The sequence below is a fragment of the Neophocaena asiaeorientalis genome, unplaced genomic scaffold (genome assembly GCF_003031525.2).
Source record: "Neophocaena asiaeorientalis asiaeorientalis breed wild unplaced genomic scaffold, Neophocaena_asiaeorientalis_V1.1 scaffold142, whole genome shotgun sequence".
Taxonomy (NCBI): Eukaryota; Metazoa; Chordata; class Mammalia; order Artiodactyla; family Phocoenidae; genus Neophocaena; species Neophocaena asiaeorientalis.
This window is the reverse complement of record NW_020174563.1, coordinates 3,985,027-4,008,240: the sequence shown is the minus strand read 5'-3', so window position 1 is coordinate 4,008,240 and position 23,214 is coordinate 3,985,027. Positions and strand designations below refer to the sequence as shown.

Below are 23,214 nucleotides of genomic sequence, written 5' to 3'. Positions count from 1 at the left end.
TTTCATCTACCTAAACCTCACTGTCCATTAATAGCCACTGTAACATCTCACTACTGAGCACTTAAAATGTGGTTAGTATGACTGATTTATTACAAATGTAAATCACACACCAGATTTTGAGGTGTTAGTACAAAAAAGTAAAACAACTCAAGTTTTAAAATTCATGACACATTGAAATAATAGTATTTTATATGACAAGTTAAATAAAATCTATTAATTTTACCAATTTCTTTTTTTTTTAATGTGGCTACCGGAAATTTTTAAACGATTTATGTGGCTCACATTATATTTCTACTGGATAGTGCTAATCTAGAACACCTTACCCCCTGTATAAACTCAAGTCATTACTTAAATATTAACCTCTCCCATGAAGTCTCCTCCAAGTTTTCCCATCCCCTTTCCCCAAATTTTCCATCTACTTCATCTCTGTCTTTCATGCCCTTATCACTTCCTATTTTGAATTAGTTATTTGTTTTTTATTAATCTCCTATAACTCTTAAGAGCAAAGACTATTATTATTATATTTATCTTTGTATTCCCAAGAGCCCCTAAATCAGAACTCTGTCAAAGCAGATACTCAATAACTACCGAAGGAAAATACTAGAAACTCTATCAACATTAGCTGTCTCAAAGAAATGGAAATGAGGAGGTGAACAATTAACTTTCTATGTGTACGTATGTGTGCGTATCTATCTATATTGTGATTGTTACAAAGAACATGTAACATTTGTGAACATTACATTTTTGAAAAATGAACATTATATTTGTCATTAAAAAGCAGAAAAATTAAAAACAGTAAGAACAATTACATGTTACTACTTAATCTCCATTAGGAAGTTAGTAAATTACTAGTTTAAAAAACAAATCATAAAATAATTGAGCTTTAAAATTCATAAAATCCAAATAATTTAAATTCAGGCCAAAATTTTCAGAGAAGGGCTATCATATGCTCAGCCTTATCAACCATCATCATTTTTCAGTACTGCTGAGACTGACACCATATAATAAAAAGAGCAAAATTACAAGCAGCCACAGAAAAAGTTTTCAAATGATTTAAGGATTGTTTCTTACATTCTCCTATTTCCCCAAGTATAAATCTAGATTCTGAAGCCAGCCAATCGCAGTTCAAAGCCTGACTCCATCACTTACAGGGATCTCTAAGCCTCACTTAAATCTCTAAGCTTCACTCTCCTTACCTGTAATATATGGATAATAACAGAAGTCATGCTGTAGAATGTGGTGACAATTATATGAAGCTCTCCTCTGCCTAACAAAGAGGCAGTGTTCACTAAACAAAAGCTACTATGATGGCTGAACTAAAACATCTTAGCGTTTATGGGAAGAAGAGAAATTTCTAAGTGACTAGTGCAATGTAAATTCCTTAAAGGCAGGAAACATCATCTTCTGTAGCCTTATTAGCACAGTGTCTCGGATGCAGCAGGCAATCAAATATGTCTTGAAATGATGTGGTCACCACCACATCTCCTGACCACTCTGTGATAGTAATCACATTGTTGGTATCAGTGAAAAAGTTGGCAACAACCTAAAAGTGCTTTAACAGAGGAAAACATAAATAAACTGTGGTATATTCCTTTACAACTATTAAAATACCCATGTATTAATAAATATCAAATGTGCTGACTGCACAAAATCAGTTGAAAAAAATATGTATATATAGAATATACACATACAAACCATGTTAGCATGTATGTAAACGTTTAAAATACAAACAATGTTAAGTATTCTTTATAATAGATATATATACATACACAGTGAAATCAAAAATGAAAACATAAAATATTCATACCTTTAGAAGCATATTTAACTCTGGGGAGAGAGGTGAATGGAAAGTAGAGTGAAGTATGGTCTTTATATCTGTAATGTACTTTTCTTATTTTAAAAAACCTGAAGTCAATAAAATGTTAATTTTTGTCAAATTTGGGTGGTAGTCACTGGTATAATATTGGTCTCTCTAGTATTCTAAACGTTTGAAACTCAAGACTTCTCATGTAAATTTGTACGTAAATAAAAATTTTAACACAAGTTTCATAGGACTGTTTTTCATAACATTCCTCAAGATAGAGGTGTTGCATAAATCCAAAGCACATCTCAGTAAAAGCAGCATTATAGAAGATCAAAATAATGTAGTCTAACTAAATATCTCTATTCTAGTAGTTAGTCCGAAGGAATGGATTTCTTATTTCTCAATATATTCCCCATAAACTATCTGCCTTCTGAGTTTTGACAGGCACTTATGCAGCAAGGAGTTAAAAGATCTACTCTGCAACTACACCTGGAGCGTAGCTGTCAATTTTTGACAAAAGCACACCCTGAAGAGAAAGCCACTCTGTGTCTGCAAGAGGCCACACTTATTATTCATTCTACCACTCACTACTTACTTTAATTACTATCACTATTTGAATAATTGTCTTCTAATTGATGCTTTCATTCACATTTGCACAGAAAATAAAATCTAAGAGTACCACACTGTATCTGTTCCCTTTAAGTTCTTTCCATTTTAGTCCACGAGAGTAGCCAATAATCTATTTTCGGGGCTTCTGACACAAGCCCTGACTCCTTACTCAAATTTGCTTCTAGACCCAAATGCCTCAAAAGAGAACTTTAAATCACTCCTAAAACTTTGAGGTGACTTGACTTTCTTCTCTACCCACGATTTTTTTCTCAAATGATCTTCTAATATTCAGAGTATCTCACTGCAGAAAGAAAGATGGGCTGAGAATCAGAACACCTGAATTCAAATCTATTTGCACAACCAAACATGTGACCTAACCCACATTCCTCTATTGCTCTCAGCTTTCTCATTATAAAATTAAATAACTAAAACAAATTGGTGGAGTTCTAAAAATCAGTATTATACAGCACTAAAGTTTGACACACATAAAATTTCTGCCTATTGCTTTTATATATTGGTATTTTACCTATGATTTAATTTGGAAAGAAATGGGCTCAGCTGCTTTTACAAGGTTTCAAAACTACTTCTCAGATAATCATTCAAGTTTCTTCCAGCTATTTAGATTGTTTTTCAATTTACTTTTCCATTTTAAAAATTCTTGGCCACTACAATTTTATTCTTAGCCTGAGGTTTGAATTATTTACATCTTTCAGACATTTTATTTGCCAATTTTTAAAATGGCCACACAAGTCAAACCAAAAGGCATCTCTACTATTAGAAATGTTTAATCTTTAAATTTTATCAGGTGCAGAAAGTTGATTTGTGCCAGCTGAAATTAATTTTAACAACTGGTCAGAATTGGGCCCAACTTCAAGTTCTACATTTTAGTCACTCACTATGAAACATAGTTTCTGTGGTTACAATTAATAGAAAAAGGAAACAAATCAGTGTGTTAAAGGAAAAAGAAAAGCTAGACTTCAACAGGTTTATGCTTCACATAAAATTAAAATGAAGGGTGAAAATAAGGAAACAATGACAAGCATTCATGTAAATGAGACATCTAAAGGCGTAAGTTCTATCACTCACTACAAGATTGGGTTAATAAAATAGAATTCCTTAACATTTTACAACTTAATTCTTAAGTTAAAATATGTTGTAAACACTTAAATCTTATCAGAAAGTACTCAGACACCTCTATGTACATGATGAAAATACATTACCTTATCTGGCGTTGATTCAAAAGAATCTTTCTTCTGGTTATCCAATGGCTGATCAGGAGGTGGTTTTATCTGATTACTCAAACAACAATTTTCAGGAGGCTTTTTGGGGGTTTTATTAATGTCAACTGTAATATCATTAAGTTTAACTTCTTCAGAATTAATTTCTTTCATTTCTTCCTGCTGGCAAGCTTTATTTTTACCATCATGTGGTTTTGACCCTAAAAATGTACTTTGAGTCACTGGATGATGCATTTCTAACGCAGGCAGTGAAAAACTGGGTCGTAATAAGCACAATTTAGGGGGAAATTGAGAGTCTAATTTATTCTGCTGCACAGAGTTAAATTTTGAGAGCTTAATTTTAGTCCAGTTGGAGTTCTTTTTAGTTGAGTTGTTTATTCCATTTAGAATACATTTCACAGGCTTTGTTTTTCTACTGGGGAAGAAACGATTACACTGAACATCCTGACTTGTTTCCTTCTGATGAAGTATTTGTCTTTCAGTATCAGTCTCTTCCAATTTTATTTCTGTAGGCTTCTCCTCCTTTACAATTTCCACTTGTGAAGATTCCTTTCTTACCTCTACAGTATCTGACTCAATTTCACCAGCAATTTCTTCACAGAGCTGGAGAATGCTCCCTCGTTTGCTCTTTCCTGCTTGCTCCAGCTCATTATCTATACTTTGTTCAGGCACTGATGGCTGTGGACTTTTTTGGGATTTTGCACTAGTATTCACTTGTGTATGAACTGACTTCTTCATCTCATTCTTTTTAGAGACCACTGAAGTAGCCATTTTTGATCTTTTTATCTCAGAAGAAGTTACAGGCACAGATTTTGTTTCCTCTTTTCTAGTATTCTTCTGAAGACACTTTTCAGATACTTTTATGCACTGAGAACTACAAGTATAAGCTGCCGGATGCTCTACTTTGCGTTTTTTTCCTTTTGGGGAATTTATTACTTCGTTAGTTACAGAATTTTCATCCTCTTTAGAATCAGACTTTATTTCCAGCACTTTTCTTTTCACATGCTTCTGATTTGTTTTAACTTTATTAGATTTACTCTTAGTATTGCTACGGTGCTCTTTTTTTGTTGGTGGCAAACTCTGTTTAACTGCTTGAACTTGACCCTGAATGTCTCTATTACGCAGAGACCTTGTTGAAACCTCTGTTAACTGTTGTAGTCTTTGTGATCTCCGATTAAGCTGTTCATTTGATTTAGGGGTTTTGTGCACTGACTTTTTCTGAGATAATTTCTTCTGCTTTGTAGATTCTTGTTGTGAATGTCCCTTTACAGTCACCATATTTTTATTAATAGGTTTACTAGCTTTTTTATCACTGGATGCTGACCTTGTGCTCATGCATGTTCCTAATTCATCAGGCTGATTGACTTTACTTTCATTGGAAGATTTAACCAGTGATTTTATAGCTTCCTTTGGACCTGATTTTTTTACTAGATTCTTTTGAGAACCTTGAATTTGTGTTTCTAGATTCTTATCTTCACTCTTTTTAATAACACTGGAGGAATTTTCTTTTGATTTCTCCTGAATGGACATCATTCCTGAGTAAGGTCCTCCTTTTCTGAGTAGTTTTTGAGATTTTGTGTCCTGGTAGTTGTAAATGTTGAATGTCTAGTATTATTACTGAGCAGCAGGTCTTAAAAATCAACTGAAACTGATATACATTTTCAACAAAAATACTAGTTTGCTAAGATTTCTGTCATCCTTATGACATGAGAAAAGCTGGCATGAAGGCTGAAAGATATTTGCTTTACTTTGGATGAGGCAATAGAAATTTGAGGAAAATTTAAATCTAATCTGATATTTTCAGAACTTTTTATGAAAAAATTTTAATTCAAGTTTGATCTACTTTGTTAATTTTATTCAATTAATATCAGTTTTCAGGCCTAGCCCTATTACTGGAGGAGTTATTTATCACTGACCTGTCTGTTTTGACAAAGTTTTTGAAAACTTTTTTCTTCTGAAGTCTACAGTTATTGGACTTTGATTCATTGGAAACATGTCTTACAGTTAACACGTTTCTTTCCTTGTTTGTTGAGTCTGTTCGTTTAAAGTTCTTATATAACCACTTCCATTTAATAAAACAGTCTATTAATATAGATTTCCTTTTGTGCTGCCATTTCTGGAAAAATAAAAAAATAAAAATTAAATTTTGTACAATTCAAGAAATTTAGCAATGCTGATACTATACAGAAATAACCATGACTTACATAAACTCTAACTTCTCTTTTTGAATTATTTAGTCTGTATACTTAAGGCTAACAGAAAAAAGTATCCCAAGCACAGTCTTATAAATAATGGAAAACCTGTCTCATGTAAGCATAGAATAGTTGAAAATCAATCTATTCCTTGAGGTTACTTACATTTCCTTTCCCACAAGAAAGAATTGATCTTTCAGCCACCATAACTCATAAAAATTTGACAAAATCATTCCTTATAATTTCCTTTCAACACATTACACAGCACCTAAAAGTAAAATATTTTAAAATGTTTAAAAGGTACAAAGATGTAATCAGTCATTTACATCTCATCAAATCTATTAACCAACATGTTAATCTATACTCCATAATTTTATCCTATCCTACCATTAGGCTTCAGAGTTCAGTTTACACATAGCACTTAATTTTAGTATTTCTAACCTGAAGTAAACTATGGTACATGCATCCAATGAAATATAACGTTTCTATTTCATTGATGAAATCCATTTTATGTTTTTAAAAAAGTTTTAAAATACAAAAAACAATTCATAATATAGACATATTAAGCTAGTAAAATCCTATTTTGAGGAAAAACAGTACACATAAATAACTATATTCATAGAAAAACAGTGACACACAGTAAAAAAGGCAGATTTAAACACACACATTTACCTCTACTCTCACGTAATACCCACTAAAAAAAAAAAGCAACAGATTAAAACGAAGCAAGACAAAACCATAAACTCAAAGGATGAAGAACAAAAGTGTAGATGATAAAAATTAAACGTACAGAAGCTACAAAGAAGGACAAATAACTAACCTCCAGACTCAAAAAAAACCTGATCTTAAACTAGAAACAGAGGAAAGCCAAGTGAGAAGCAGCTCTACGTAAACCACAGAATCCCTCAAGAAGCAGAAATTGGCAGTACCAGGAGATGGGATATGGGGAGGAAAATGGGACTCACAAAAGGGGAAAGACTGCCACACAGCCTTTCCAATCACTACCACCCAGAAGACTACCCCTGCATCACTCCCTAAAGACTGGTATAAATTTTTGGAAGGAGTAAAACAAAAGGTCTTTGGTCTGTGGGCTCAACAGTCACAGCTGAGGGAGGAAGTACCATACTGACAACAGAGGGAGTAAGTAGCAGTACACATACTGATTACTGAAACCCAGTCCTTCCACCCCAAACCCTCTTTGCCTACTCAGAGACTCCCAGAGGACAGCAGCCTAGCCTATGCCTTCTAGGAAGGAGACTAAAAGATAATTTTCTAATGAATTTGACAAAACTAGAGAAAAGACCTAAAAAATACTGATAGGGCCCACAGTCATTAATCACAGACATACACACACTCACTCACTCACACCCTACCAGCAGGAGACTACCCACCATCCAAACAGTTTCCAATTAGTTTTTAGTGTCTCACTTGTAACCACGAGCAAAACCAGAAATCACCACATACAAGAGGAGACCCTTAAAAAAAAAAAGGGAGGAAGTAACTTGGAAGAAAAAAACAATGCACAGACAAAAACTAAAAATAAGTTAATTCATTCATGAAACAAATACATAAGAACATTCACAGTACAAAAAGGAACTCTTGAAAATTAAAACTAATATTAAAGAAATTAAAAAGTCAATAGAAGCAATAGAATATAAAGGTAAGGAGATCTCCTATAAAGCAGAACAAAAACAGCAAGGTGGCAAATAGGAGACAAAAGAGAAGAAAAAGGACCAGCCATGCAGAACAGTCCAGTAATTCTGGTTTTAGAAAACAGAGAAAAAGCACTGAAAAAAACCAAGAATTCAAGAAATTTTCCTATAATTAAAAGACATGAGTGTCCAAATTAAAAGGGTCAAAGCATCTAGCACAATGGATAAAAAAAGATTTTGAAAAGTTTGTCATGGGAATTCCCTGGTGGTCCAGTGATTAGGACTCTGCGCTTTCACTGATGAGGGCGCGGGTTCAATCCCCAGTTGGGGAACTGCACGGTGCGACCAAAAATAATAATAAAAATAAAACAACCCCCCCCATAAAAAACAGATTAAAACTTGGGAGAATTTTAGTATTTGTCTTGAGTGGGAAAGGCTTTCAAGCCTTGTCACAAAATTCAGAAGTCAAGTTTGAGGGATAAAACTGGGGGAAAAATACTGGCAAGAAACAGCATAAGCTTATCACCATAATATATTCACCGGAAGTAAACCACAGATGGCTGGTGAAATAATAACAGAATAACAAATTAGAACCAAATCAAAATACCATTTTTTACCTATCAGACTGGCAAAAGTTCAAGAAGTTTAACAACACCGTCTTAGCAAGGATTTGTGACAGGTTACTCTCATATTACTGCAGGTGATTCAATGTCTATGCAGGACAATTTGTCAATATCAATCAATATTATATTATAAATGCTAAATATCAAACAATTTCATTTTCAAGACTTTATATTACAGATATACTTGCACAAGTGCACAGACACAAGTAAATACAAAATTCACTGGAACACTGGATCAACAGACTGAAAATCCACAACATCCATCATTATAAACTGCTTTATAATTAATGATACACTCATACTATATCATGCAATCAAGTCAAAGCAGAGATGAGATTCAACTCAATTCCAGGCAAAATTCCCACAGGCTTTTTATACAGAAACTGACAAGCTGATTTTAAAACTTATGTGAAAAAGCAAAAAAAAAAATCCACATACAATAGTCAAAGCCCTTTTAAAAAAAACTCAAAATACACTATCTGATTTCAAGACTTACTAAAAAGCTACAGTAATCAAGACAAAGGGACACAGAGATCAATGGAAGAAAATCCAGAAACAGACCCATACATTTATGGTCAGTTGAAAGAAACGTCTGAAAAAAACAGTGTTGGAACTACTGGATATCCAAGTAGAAAAAAAAAAAACAACACCTCACACAACACACAAAACTAAGTTGAGACTGATCACAGACATAATGTAAAACTATAAAAAACTCTAAAAGAAAAAAAAAGGCAAAAATCTTTGAGATTCTGAGGTAAACAAAGATTTTTTTAGGAAGGGATACTGTTCATTCCACATAAAAACTTGTCCAAAAATCTTAAAAGCAGCTTTATGTACAATAACCAAAATCTGAAAACAACCCAAAAGTCGGGTGAATGGATAAACAAAAATGTGGTATGTCAATATAACAGAACACTCTGCAATCAAAGGCAACAAACTACTGGAACCACATGAACGAACTTCACAATCATGATGCTGAACGAAAAAGGCTAGATAGACACAAAGACTATACAAACTATGATTCTACTTTTTGGAAATTCTAGAAAAGGCAAACTTATCTACAGTAACAGAAAGCAGATGAGTCACTGCCTGGGGTCAGGAGTGGAGGGAGAGATAGACTTTTGGAGGTAATGGAAATGATCTCTATCTTGATTATGATGGTGGTTCCAAGAGTGTGTAAATCTGTCAAAATCCACCAAATTGTACACTTTAAAAGGGTGCACTTTATTATACATAAATTATGCTTTAATAAATCTGTCTAAAAAATAGAACTGTAAGTAACTGATATGGACCTAGAACCGAGAAACACTGTTAAGCCAAATAATGCAAGGTGCATAACAGGGTGTACTTCCCTTTGTGTAAAAAGAAAAACAGGGAGACAGTGGGAGGAAGGAAAGATATAGAAACATATGCTTGTTTAGGCACACAAAAGGTATGGAAGGATACACAAGAAACTAGTAATAGTGAAGACTTCTGGGAAAGAGAACTACGGGACCAAGTGTGAGATGTGTGACAAAAAGAAACTTTTCACTAACTGCCCCATTTTATTATGTAAACATATAATCTTGTCAAAAAAAGTTACATTTCTCTCAATATATTAAGTATATTTGGCATACTGACCAACTATCTTTGAAGGCACTGAACTGTAATAGTATAGGCCACTTACCTTCCTGAAATGAAAATCACATAACTTTTTTCTTCAGGTTGATGGACGATGCTTCTAATGAATGATGCTTCTAATAATTTACTGTGTGTTTTCTGGTTGTTAATCTTAAAAAAAAAATAATAATTTTATAGCTAAAGTAAAACAATCTATAAAAAAACATGAGAATACAAAAACGGTATTGTCTATTAACTGTCTATTAAGTATTAAAACAACTTAGGGATGAGAGGAAGATGGCGGAAGAGTAAGACGTGGAGATCACCTTCCTCCCCACAGATACACCAGAAATACATCTACACGTGGAACAACTCCTACAGAACACCTACTGAACACTGACAGAAGACCTCAGACCTCCCAAAAGGCAATAAACTCCCCACATACCTGCATAGGGCAAAAGAAAAAACAGACAAAAGAATAGGGATGGGACCTGCACCAGTGGGAGGGAGCTGCGAAGGAGGAAAGGTTTCCACACACTAGGAAGCCCCTTCGTGGGCAGAGACTGCAGGTGGCAGAGGGGGAAAGCTTCGGAGCCGCGGAGGAGAGCACATCAATAGGGATGCAGAGGGCAAGGCGGAGAAATTCCTGCACAGAGGATCGGTGCCGACCAGCACTTACTTACCAGCCCGAGAGGCTTGTCTGCTCACCCGCCGAGGCGGGCAGGGCTGGGAGCTGAGGCTCAGGCTTCGGTCGGAGCGCAGGGAGAGGACTGGGGCTGGCGGCGTGAACACAGCCTGCAGGGGGTTAGTGCACCACGGCTAGTGGCTAGCCGGGAGGGAGTCCGGGGAAAAGTCTGGACCTGCCGAAGAGGCAAGAGACTTTTTCTTCCCTCTTTGTTTCCTGGTGAGTGAGGAGAGGGGATTAAGAACGCTGCTTAAAGGAGCTCCAGAGACGGGCGCGAGCCGCGGCTACAAGCGCGGACCCCAGAGACGGGCATGAGACGCTAAGGCTGCTGCTGTCGCCACCAAGAAGCCTGTGTGCGAGCACAGGTCACTATCTACACCCCGCTTCCAGGGAGCCTGTGCAGCCCGCCACTGCCAGGGTCCCGGGATCCAGGGACAACTTCCCCGGGAGAATGCACGGCGCGCCTCACGCTGGTGCAACATCATGCTGGCGTCTGCTGCCGCAGGCTTGCCCAGCACTCCATGCCCCTCCCTCCCCCCGGCCTGAGTGAGCCAGAGTCCCCAAAGCAGCTGCTCCTTTTACCCGGTCCTGTCTGAGCGAAGAATAGACGCCCTCCTACACGCAGAGGCGTGGCCAAATCCAAAACTGAGCCCCTGGGAGCTGTGAGAACAAAGAAAAGAAAGGGAAATCTCTCCCAGCAGCCTCAGAAGCAGCGGATTAAAGCTCCACAATCAACTTGATGTACTCTGCATCTGTGGAATACATGAATAGACACGAATCATCCCAAATTGAGGAGGTGGACTTTGAGAGCAAGATTTATTTTTTTCCCTTTTCCTCTTTTTCTGTGTATGTGTATGCTTCTGAGATTTTGTCTGTATAGCTTTGCTTCCACCATTTGTCCTAGGGTTCTATCCATCCGTATTTATTTGTTTTAAAAAAATTTTTTTTTCTTAATAATTTTTATTTTAATAACTTTATTTTACTTTATCTTCTTCCTTCCTTCCTTCCTTCCTTTCCTTCCTTCCCTCCCTCCCTCCCTCCCTCCTTTAGACAATGAATCATCCCAAATTGAGGAGGTGGACTTTGAGAGCAAGATTTATGCTTTTTTCCCATTTTCCTCTTTTTGTGAGTATGTATGCTTCTGTGTAAGATTTTCTCTGTATAGCTTTGCTTCCATCATTTGTCCTAGGATTCTATCCATCCGTTTTTAAAAATTTTTTTCTTAATAATTTTTATTTTAATAACTTTTTTATATTTTCTTACTTAATTTTTTTTCACTTTAATCTTTCTTTCTTTTTTTGCTTCCTTCCCTCCTTCCTCCCTCCCTCTCTCGTTCCTTCTTTCCATCTTCCTTCCTTCCTTTTCCTTCTTTCTTTCTTCTAATTATTTCTTTCTACTTTTTCTCCCTTTTATTCTCAGCCGTGTGGATGAAAGGCTCTTGGTGCTACAGCCAAGGGTCAGTGCTGTGCCTCTGAGGTTTTTCACTTTGTTATAAAGCAGAAACTAACACACCATTGTACAGCAACCATACTCCAATAAAGATGCAAAGAAAAAAACAAAAAAACAACTTAGACTAAACTAGACTAACTAAACAATGGCCTAGTGACGATTTTTCACTTGACATACAAAAATCATGCAACTCAATATGGTCACCATTTTTTTGTGGTACACAGGCCTCTCACTGTTGTGGCCTCTCCCGTTGCAGAGCACAGGCTCCGGACGCGCAGGCTCAGCGGCCATGGTGCACAGGCCCAGCCGCTCCGCGGTATGTGGGATCTTCCCAGACCAGGGCACGAACCCGTGTCCCCTGCATCGTCAGGTGGACTCTCAACCACTGCGCCACCAGGGAAGCCCCATCTCATTTTTTATACTGTATAATAGATTTGGTTTTTCTTAAAAATAACCACTAACTTCTATCCGAAACCCCACTTCCATATAAGGAGTATATTATTTTCCTTCCCATCAGATGCTTAGCTTGACCATATGTCTTACTTTGGCCTCATGTTGGACAGAGCATACTCTCCTGCCCCCATAGCCTTGCATCTGATGATTTGGCCAATGGGGTGTTAGCAGAAAGTATGCAAACAGAGGTTTGAAATATCTTTGTGCAGTTGGTCTTGCCCTCTTGTTACCTCTGTCATCACCACGAGAAGAGTTTCAACAGGTAGATGCTGCCCCTTCAGCCTAGGCCCCAGACGAAACACAAACAGTAAGACTGGGCCAAACCCCAAATGAGGTGCCAAGCCCAACCCACAGGGAGAATTAAAGCCCACCCACACATCCACAGCTAAGCCTAAGTCACCTAACCCACAGCAGCTCTACAGATATATAAGCAAAAATAACTGCTGTTTTAAACCACTGAGCTGTACGGCAGTTTCTCATTCAGCAATAACTAATTAATACATATTGCAGTTAAATTTTCTGGGAAGCTGCATATTTACCCAAGATCAAGCCTCAGAGGTACAATAACTTGAAAAAACAGAAAACTCATTTAATTTCCTTTATTACTTTAGCACCAAGAATTTTAATTTTAAAAATGAAGAATTACCTTACTTTACTTCTTTTCCTCGCAATCTAAATATTTTAACATTTGGCAGTTGGGACCTACCATAATAAAAAGGTTAACTGATACACAAATCTGCAGTACTTGTCACTCACCTGTTCAGGTATGCTAAGGATCACTTCACTTTAGTTTGCCCTACGTGTTAAATCATTATCAACCTAGCATTATACAATTTAACAACATCCCTTTCTATTAAATAAAATCTTGCAATCAAGGACTGAAACGCATTCTCTAAGCTGTTAACAAACGGACAAGATCCCTCCACAACCCAGAGCCAACTTATTAATAGAATTCTAATAAAATCAATATTGGGGCCAAAAAACAATAATCAAACTTAACATGGGACTTCCCTGGTGGCACAGTGGTTAAGAATCCGCCTGCCAATGCAGGAGACACGGGTTCTATCCCTGGTCTAGGAAGATCCCACATGCCGGTGAGCAACTAAGCCCGGGCACCACAACTACTAAGCCTGAGCTCTAAAGCCCACGAGTCACAACTACTGAGCCCACGTGCCACAACTACTGAAGCCCACGCGCCTAGAGCCTGTGCTCTGCAACAAAGAGCAGCCCCCGCTCGCCGCAACTAGAGAAAGCCTGCGTGTAGCAACGATGACCCAACACAACCAAAAATAAAAAAATAAACAACATAAAATGATCACTTCAAAAAACCCACAATAACATTTATATAGAAAGATAATTTACAAGATATATGTTAGAAAGTACCTGAGAATTTAAGAAGAGTACATCCAATTTCCCAACAGTACATTATAATAAAATATACTCAAATTTTAATCATTAAAATATTTAGATTACATCACCCAATATATTTTTAAGTTTAAAGTGATTTTTTAAAAACCATTTTATATTCGGGAATTCTGTGGCAGTCCAGTAGTTAAGACTCCGTGCTCTCACTGCTGAGGGCCTGGGTTCAATCCCTGGATGAGGAACTAAGCTACGTTGTGTGGTCAGAAAAAAAAAATTTTTTTATAATTGAGATGTAATTTGAGATAGGACTATAAAATTCACCTATTTATAGTGTACAGTTTAGTAGGTTTTAGTATATTCAGAGTTGTACAACAATTGCCAGTAGTTCCAGAATATTTTTGCCACCCCAAACCCATTAGCAGTCATTCTCTTATTTCTCACCCCCCTTCCAGTCCCTGGCAATTACAAATCCACTTTCTGTCTTTATGAATTTGGCTATTCTGGATGTTTCATATAAATGAAATCATAAATACATGCGGCCTTTTGTGGTAGGCTTCTTTCACTTAACGTAATGTTTTCAAGGTTCAAGCAGGGTTGCAGCATGTTTCAGTAATATCTTGTGCTTTACGGCTAAATACTATTCCATTGTATAAATATATCACATTTTGTTTGCTTATCCATCAGTTGATGGATTGTTAGATGGGCTGTTTCTACTTTTTGGCTATCATAAATAATGCTATGAATAATCCTGAAGGAGTTTTTATGTGAACATGTTTTCAAGTTTCCTGGGTATATACCTAAGAATATAACCATTGGACCATATGGAAACTCTGTGTTTAACTTCTGAGGGACTGTTTTCCAAATCAGCTGCAACATTTTACATTCCCACCAGCTATGTGTATGGGTTCCAATTTCTCTACAACCCTGTTAGCATTTATTATTAATTTTTAAAATTTTAGTTATCCTTTTAGGTGTAAAGTAGTATCTCATTGAAGTTTTAATTTGTATTTTCCTAATGAGTAATTATGTTGAGCATCTTTTCCATGTGCTTATTGGCCATCTGTATTTCTTCTCTGGAGAAATGTCTATTTGAATCCTTTCCTCATTTTAAAAATTTGTCATTTTTCCTTTTATCATTGAGTTGAAACAGTTTTTTACCTGGATATTAGACTCTCATCAGATGTATGAACCACAAATACTTTTCTCCAATTCTATTGGCTGTCTTTTCACATTTTTGATAAGAGTCCTTTGATGTACAAAAATTCATCCATGGATGAACACTTAGATTGTTTCCATAACTTGGCTATTGCAAATAACACTACAATGAACATGGGGGTACATATATCTTTTTGAGGTAGTGTTTTTCATTTTCTTCAGGTAAATACCCAGAAGTGGAATTGCTGGATCATATGGCAGTTCTATTTTTAATTTTTTAAGGAACCTCCATACTGTTTTCCATAGTGGCTGCACCAATTTCCATTTCCACTAACAGTACACAAGGGTTCCCTTTTCTCCACATCCTTGCCAACACTTTTTATTTCTTGTCTTTTTGATATCAGCCATTCTAACAGGTATGAGGTAATATAGAATTGTGATTTTGATTTGCATCTCCCTAATGATTAGTGATTCTGAGCATCTTTTCATGTTCCTGTTAACTCTCTGTATGTCTTCCTTGGAAGAATTCCATTCAGATCTTCTGCCCATTTTTTATTTGAACTGTTTTTTTTGCTATTTATTGAGTTATATGAATTCATCATGTATTTTCAGATATATGATGTGCAAATATTTTCTCCCATTCAGTAGGCTGCCTTTTCATTTTGTTGGTTTCCTTTGCTGTGCAGAAGCTGTTTAGTTTGATGCAGTCCCACCTGTTTATTTTTGTTGTTTTTGCTTTTGGTGTCAGATTCAAAAAATCATCACCAAGACTTATGTCAAGGAGCTAACTGCCTATGTTTTCTTCTAAGAGTTTTATGGTTTCAGATCTTATGTTCAAGTCTTTAATTTATTTTGAGTTAATTTTTGTGTATGGTGTATGATAGTGTTCCAGTTTCATTCTTTTACATGTGGCTGTCCAGTTTTCCCAACACCATTTACTGAAGAGACCGTCCTTTCCCCTGTATATTCTTAGCGCTCTCTCTCTTTTTTTTGCCACGCCACGTGGCTTGCGGGATCTCAGTTCCCTGACCAGGGATTGAACCTGGGCCACACAGTGTTGTGAAAGCCTGGAATCCTAATCATTAGGCCACCAGGGAACTCCCATTGGCTCTTTTTTCAGTTAAGTTTTTAAATGAGGAAATGTGACTCCTTCAACTTTATTTCTCTTTTTCAAGATTGTTTTGGCTTTTTGATATTAATTTTAAGATCAGTTTGTCAATTTCTGCCCAAAAAGTCAGCTAGGATTTTGATAAGGAATTGCACTGAATCTGAGGATCAATTTGAGGAATACTGCCATCTTAATGTCTTCCAATTCTTGAACATAGATATCTTTTCACTTATTTAGGTCATCTTTAATAATTTTAAACAATGTTTTGTAATTTTCAGTGTACAAGCCTTGCATTTCTTTTGTTACATTTATTCTTAAGTATTTTATTGTTTTTTATTCTACTATAAAAGGAATTATTTTCTTAATTTCCTTTTTGGGTGGTTCATCACTAGTAGAGAGAAATACAATTGCTTTTTGTATGTTGTTCTTGTATCTTATAACCTTGTTGAATTCATTTATTAGCTCTAACAGGTTTTTTTGTGTGGATTCCTTAGGATTTTCTCCATATAAAACCACATCATCTGCAAACAGATATCGTTTTCCTTATTCCTTTCCAATCTGGATGCCTTTATTTCTTTTTCTTGCCAAATTGTCCTGGCTGGAACCTCCAGTACAATGTTGAATAAAAGTGGCAAAAGCAGATATCCTTGTCTTATTGCTGATCTTAGGAGGAAAGCCTTCAGTCCTTCACCGGTTAAGTATAATGTTAGATACAGGCTTTTCATAGATGCTCTTCTATTGCAACTTTGTTGAATGTTTTTATCATGAAAGATGTTAAATTTTGTTAAATGCTTTTTCTGCATCTATTGAGGTGATTTTTTTCCCCTTTATTCTATTAACATGGTATCTCACCTTGTTAATTTTCATATGTTGAACCAACTTTGCACTGCTAGGATAAATCCCATTTCGTCAGGGTGTATAATCCTTTTTATATGTTGCTGGATTCAGTCTGCATGTACTGAGTTGAGGAATTTTTATGTGTATATTTATAAAAAATATTGAACCATAGTTTCTTTCCTTGTGATGTCTTTGTCTAATTTTGGTATCAGGGTTTTACAGTGGCCTCATAGAATTAGCTAAGCTGTATTCCCTCCTCTTGCATTTTTTGGAGGAGTTTAGGAATGCTTGGTGTTAATTCTTTAAACACTTGATGGAATTCACTGGTAAAGCCATCTGGGACTGAGTTTTTCTTTTTGGATAATTTTTTGGTTACTAATTCAATCTCTTTATTTGTTATAGGCCTATTTGGATTTTCTATTTCTTCTTGACTCAATCTCTTTCTAGGAATTTTTTCATTGTATCTAGGTTATCAAAATTGTTAGTGTATTCAACTGTTCATAGTATTCTCTTATAATCCTTTTTATTTCTGTGAGGTTGTTAGTAATATCCCCTCTTTCATTCCTCACATTAGTAACCTGAGTCCTTTTTTTCTTGCTAAAACCATTTTTTAAAAAAGAGAAAAGCAAACTAGGCTACCTTTAATTTCTAGGCACAACAGCAAATCAGAAACTGTCAATTCTGTATATTGCTCCAAATTTCATGGAGACAAGAAAAACACTGACCTTAAGTAGCAGCTGCTTCCATCCTTCTAATCCCATTTCTCATTCTTGAGAAGCAAAGTCTCTGTGAACCAGCTGCCCCATATGGGGTAGCTTCCAAAGACAGAATTAAGTATCAACCCAAGGCTTCTACTTATTTTTAATTTTTACTCAGTTTCTCCAGATACACAAGGGGAGGGGGTCCTAACCAGAGAGACCTGTGTTTATAATCTATATTGAGAACTTTATGCTTGATATTAACAGACCATCCAAATACAATTTCTGTATCCTTAAAATAGGCAGAACACAGAGTTGCAGTGCATTACACCTATCCAATACAAGATGCACTTGGAAGAAGTGGAATTTTCACAGTAGGAAAAAAAAATGAGTGTCCTCCACTGACAGCCTCCTTTTTGGATTCGTGCCCAGTATTCAATGGGTCATGATCATTTCTGTTGCAGGTCTCAAAAGCAGGAAGTAAACAGGGGCAGCAGCATTCATCCATCTACACTCATGTACAGATTAGAATGTTCCTTAAATCACCCAAAGCTTAAGGACAAACAGAAATATTAGCAAATTGAAGGGTACTAGAATAAAAAATTAGTATTTGTTCTGGTGTATATCTGCTAGAAATGATACAGGTTCCCACCCTGCTGAGTACTACCAGTGGGCTCCTATTTTTTGACAAAGTGGGTAGTAAATGGGAACTCAAGACAAAGATGCAGGGACATCTAGAGCAGACACAGGGAGGCTGAAAACTCTATAAACTCCCAAATCCCTTGCCTACAAAGGTACACACACCCCCCAACCAGCCTTCTGAGTTAAAACCTTTCAGTTACTGCACCTGGAGCAGATGCCTCAAAAAGAAATACATACCAATTCTCCCCAGTCATATGAGAATTAGACCCCAACACAGTCCAAAGAAATAAGAGATCAGTCCTAGGAGGAAACAGTCTCTACACTAACCATCAATAGGAGTCTGGAGAACAAGAGTGAATCTAAAGGTAATAAACCAACAAAGATGGAATATAAGGCTTGATAAGACCATTTATTGTCATGGGTGGACTCACATGATACTCTCTTTCTTCAAAGGGGCAGATAGCAAATATTTTAGGCTTTGTAGCTTACATACAGTCATGATTACGTATTCTTCTTTGGTTTTTTGTTTATTTTTTTTACAACCCTTAAAAAAAAATGTAAAACCATTTTGAGGAATGAAGGAAAGGAGGAGAACTGACTAAATTTGGCCCAAGGGACAAAACAGTTTATCAGCACCTGCTCTAGAGCACACCAAAGCATTAAATAGTCTGTTAGGGGATTTCCCTGGTGGTCCAGTGGTTAAGACTCCGTGCTCTCATAGCTGAGGGCCTGGGTTCAATCCCTAGTCAGGGAACTAAGATCTCACAAGTGGCGTGGTGTGGTAAAAACCAAACCAAAACAAAAAGCCAAGAACCTTAAAACAAAAAGCAATATTAAAGAGTCATACCTTAATGATAAAAGCTTCAATTCAACAGGAAGATGTAACAATTTCAAACTGCACACACCTAAAAACATAGTCTGAAAACGTGTAATTCCCAAATTAACATATAGAGTCCCCTAATTAAAAGTACTACAAGGAGAAATATATAAATTCAAAACTGTAACTTAGAGATTTGGCAACACCCCTCTCAGCAAGTGATAGAACAAGCAGACAAAAAAACAAAACAAATGAACAAAAAATTCAATGTACAGAATTATGAACTAATTATACAGAATTATGAACAAGACAAGTAATTTTAAATTTGAACTAATAAAGATATTCACGGGGTTTCCCTGGTGGCACAGTGGTTAAGAATCCGCCTGCCCATGCAGGGGACACGGTTCAAGCCCTGGTCCGGGAAGATCCCAAATGCTGCAGAGCAACTAAGTCTGTGCGCCACAACTACTGAGCTTGTGCTCTAGAGCCCGCAAGCCACAACTACTGAAGCCTGCGCACCTAGAGCCCGTGCGCCACAAGAGAAGCCACTGCAATGAGAAGCCCACGCACTGCAACGAAGAGTAGCCTCCGCTCGCCACAACCAGAGAAAAGCCCGCGCACAGCAACGAAGACCCAACGCAGCCAAAAAATAAAATAAAATAAATTAATTAAAAAAAAACAAATACATACACAACATTATCCCAACAATTGCAAAATATATTCTTTTCAAGCACACATAGAACATTTACAAAGGTGTCCCCAAATACAAGTCCTAAAGCAAGTCTCCACAAACATCTAAGGAATGATACCACAAGTGCTCTCTGATCACAATGCAATTATACTAGAAACGAATAACCCACAAAAGTCTAAGCAGAAAATGCCCAGATGTTTGGAAATTTTAAAAATCTATTTTACATAAACCATAAGAAATCACACTTAAGAAAACCACCAGGTGGGTGAACCTGCCCTACCAGATATCAACACTTACTGTAAAACCACAGTAACATGTGATATTGGTTCAGGGATAGACAAATAGACCAATGGGACAGAACAATGACACAAAACAGAGTGCCCAGGGACTTCCGTGGTGGTCCAGTGGTTAAGACTCCACACTCCCAATGCAGGGGGCCTGGGTTCGATCTCTGGTCAGGGAACTAGATCCCACATGCCGCAACTAAGAGATCCCGCACAAGGCAACGAAGATCCCGAGTGCCGCAACTAAGACCCAGCGCAGCCAAATAAATAAATAAATGTTGGAAAAAACCAAAACAAAACAGAGTGCCCAGAATCAGGCTCACGTTTATGGTCAACTGGTTTATGATATACAATACCATAGCTGGGAAAATAGATTTTTTACAGAAATAGTGCTGGGACAACTGGATATCATATGGGGAAAATAGTGAAACTGGATTCCTACCTCAAACCATATACTAAAGCAAATGCCAAATGGACTGATCATAGATATAAAATGTAAAAGGTAAAACATAACCTACAGAAGATTAGTATGTACAGATATTATTAAAATCCTACAAATCAATAAAATAGCCAATCAAAGGAAAAAACAGACAAGAAATTTGAACAAGCTCATCACAAAAAAAAAGGAGGAAGAGAGATGAAAGGAGAAAGAAATCCAAAAAGGCAAGAAAACCACCACAATGGGCTAAAATTTAAATGTCTGAGAATTCTGGGAATTCCCTGGCAGTCCAGTGGTTAGGACTCCATGCTTCCATTGCAGGGGGCACAGGTTCCATCCCTGGAACTAAGATCCCACAAGCTGCATGACAGGCCCCCCCCAAAAAGTCTGAGAATTCAAAGAATGTTAAGTAATTTGCTACCAGTGGCAGTATTAACTGCACAAACACTTTAGAGAACAGGTCAAGAGAGCAACCAACCCACAATGAAATAGATGGAATGAAGGATCCCAAAAGGAACCCTGAAGGTAGTGTGGGTGGGTTAGAGAAGGGATTGGACCTGCTGTTTGAGTACAAAAAATAATAGTCAGGCATGTGACATTTGGGGAGAAAAACTGCCCTAGCATCTTAGGAAATTAAGCAAAAGAAAAGTGAGGCAATTACTAACTCCACGAAAAAGTGAAAAGGGGGATATAGTTTCAGAAAAATACTTAGCTCGGCAGTAAACAATATTTACATAGTTATAGTACCACTCACTATTGGCTTAAACAATTTGAAATGTAACTCTATTAAGGTATATGGGGAAGAAAGCAGGAGAGCCAATTCTCAACTATGGAGGCAAAAAGTCAATAACATCTGAAGTTGATCAATCAAAATATAGAAGTTATTGCATACCACCAAAACTATGGAGCTAGATATAAAGAAAACAGCTAGGAGAGTGAAAGTGGCAGCTCCTGGAGAAAGGTACTGGGAGATGCGGAAAGGTGAGGAGTGGGATGATATTCAACACTGTATGGCTTTTAGTGCAATTTGACTTTAATAACAATGTACATGTATTACTTTGAAATTTTTGAGAAAGTTCTCCACTTTTATTGCATTTCTGTCCATTTATTCTGACACTCAACAGGTCAGGCATATAACGGTTTTAGCCATTTTTTAAATTTAGAATGTGCATACAATGTATTTTAAAATCTCACCAAAATGGAAATTCTGAAAATAATTTATCCCAATTTACTCAATAGGTCAAAGAAAATGAGAAGAATCTAGAATCTAGAAATGCCTGAGAATATAATTTGAAATACAAAAAATTTAAACTCACAGGAATACTATTCATAGAGATTTTTACTGAACTACTAAACATCTGAAACTTTAACATGTCAATAACTGAACCCCTAATCTTGCCTCCTAAATGTAAAGCTTCCAAAGGATTTTCCCCCTCATCTCAGTAAATGACATGTTCATCCTTAAGTGTTTAGAACAAAGCCTTGGAGTCAACCCCAACTTTTCTCTTAAACTTCATATCCACTCAAGCCATCATTAACTCACCTACCTTCAAAACACATCCAAAATCTGACCACTTAGCATCTCAACCACTACCACCCTGGTCCAAGCTATCACTATCCCTCACCTGGATTTCTGCAACAGCTTCCTAATTGGTAACTGTGCCTTCAGCCTTGTTCCTCCCTCCCCTGCATCCCCTGCCCCCTTCAGCTTCTTACACAAAACAGCCAAGGTAGTCCTTTTAAAATTTAAGTCAGGCTCCATTATTTCTCTGCTCCAAACCTTTCAGTGACTTCCCATCTCAATCAGAGCAAAAGCAAAGGCTCATATTAACTATTAACTACTTCCTAGTTTTTCCCCTGGTCACTCTGCTCCAGTTATCTTGGCCCCCTTGCTATCCCTTGACTGCATTAATCATATTCCCACCTGAGACTAAAAAGTGTTCCAGGCAGAAGGAACAGCTCTGCTTTCAAATAACTGATAACTTTTCTGTTCCAGAATGCAGCAAAAAAACAAGTTACCCAAAATTTGTCTTGATAACAAAACTAGTGAGCACATGTGCGTGTGCACACACACACTACGCACACATTGCTAATCTCATATACAAACAGATGCATGAAAGCCTTAAATTAAAACAAGTTAGCATTTTTAACACAACATGGGCATAGCCAAGTGGTCCAGTACTACCAAGTAAAATTGATAAAAGGAACACAGAGATGACTGAATTTTAGGAATTCTATTAATACATGACATCAACCAGTCAAATAAAAACAACTACCCTATCACCTCAATGTAACCACCCCCATGCCCACCAGAAAAACACTTCTTAAAATCAAACAGCCTTTTTTCTATACAACCCTAGGACTATTTTGCCCAACCTGCTTTTGCTATTTCATACATCATTGGAAACTTCTAGCCATCTCAAGGTGTAGTAATTCTGTCAAAAGATTTACTGCAGAATTCAGCTCAGTACACCTCTCAATTCCAAAATAATTTAAGGTCTATTTCCCCAACTACTTCAAAAGTCTCTTCAGTTCCATAAAACACTGGTACAAATTCAGAAAGCCATCCAACCAGCTGGAAAAGATTTTGCTTCTCAGATCACAGGACAACTTTTCGGCAATCCTCAGTTTGAACCTGGCATAAAGCAAAGACTAAAAGGTCTATCAATAGCATCATTTTTCTAACACCGAAGACCTTCAATTTGCATAGATCCAGTCTCAAAGGCCCTACAAGTCATGCACATCCACCAACCAAATGCAAGCTCCTCATATCGGTTATCGTTTCCTTTATTATATTCCTCCTGACTCTATTTCCACAGTGGATCTCACTCTTTCTTAACCCTCTCCTTTGGAAGCCCACATAAACCCTTTCCC

General features: G+C 36.8%; 1 protein-coding gene across 6 annotated transcripts in view; it reads right to left on the bottom strand.

Moving 5' to 3' along the window:
* The window catches only part of ESCO1 (establishment of sister chromatid cohesion N-acetyltransferase 1), a 71,515-nt gene that overhangs the window by 41,586 nt on the left and 6,715 nt on the right, over positions 1-23,214 (bottom strand). For 5 of the 6 annotated variants that reach the window (XR_003004926.1, XR_003004927.1, XM_024757879.1 and 2 more), the window contains exons 2-4: positions 9,785-9,888; positions 6,009-6,111; positions 3,634-5,767 (exon numbers count right to left, since the gene is read on the bottom strand). Coding sequence is in view for 4 of the 6 variants with exons in the window: in XM_024757879.1 (XP_024613647.1) it covers positions 3,634-5,184 (1,551 nt within the window). In the remaining 2 variants the exon portion in view is untranslated. Of the gene's footprint in view, positions 1-3,633; positions 5,768-6,008; positions 6,112-9,784; positions 9,889-10,400; positions 10,456-23,214 lie in introns of those variants that run through there. The other variant, XM_024757880.1, reaches the window with a different exon arrangement.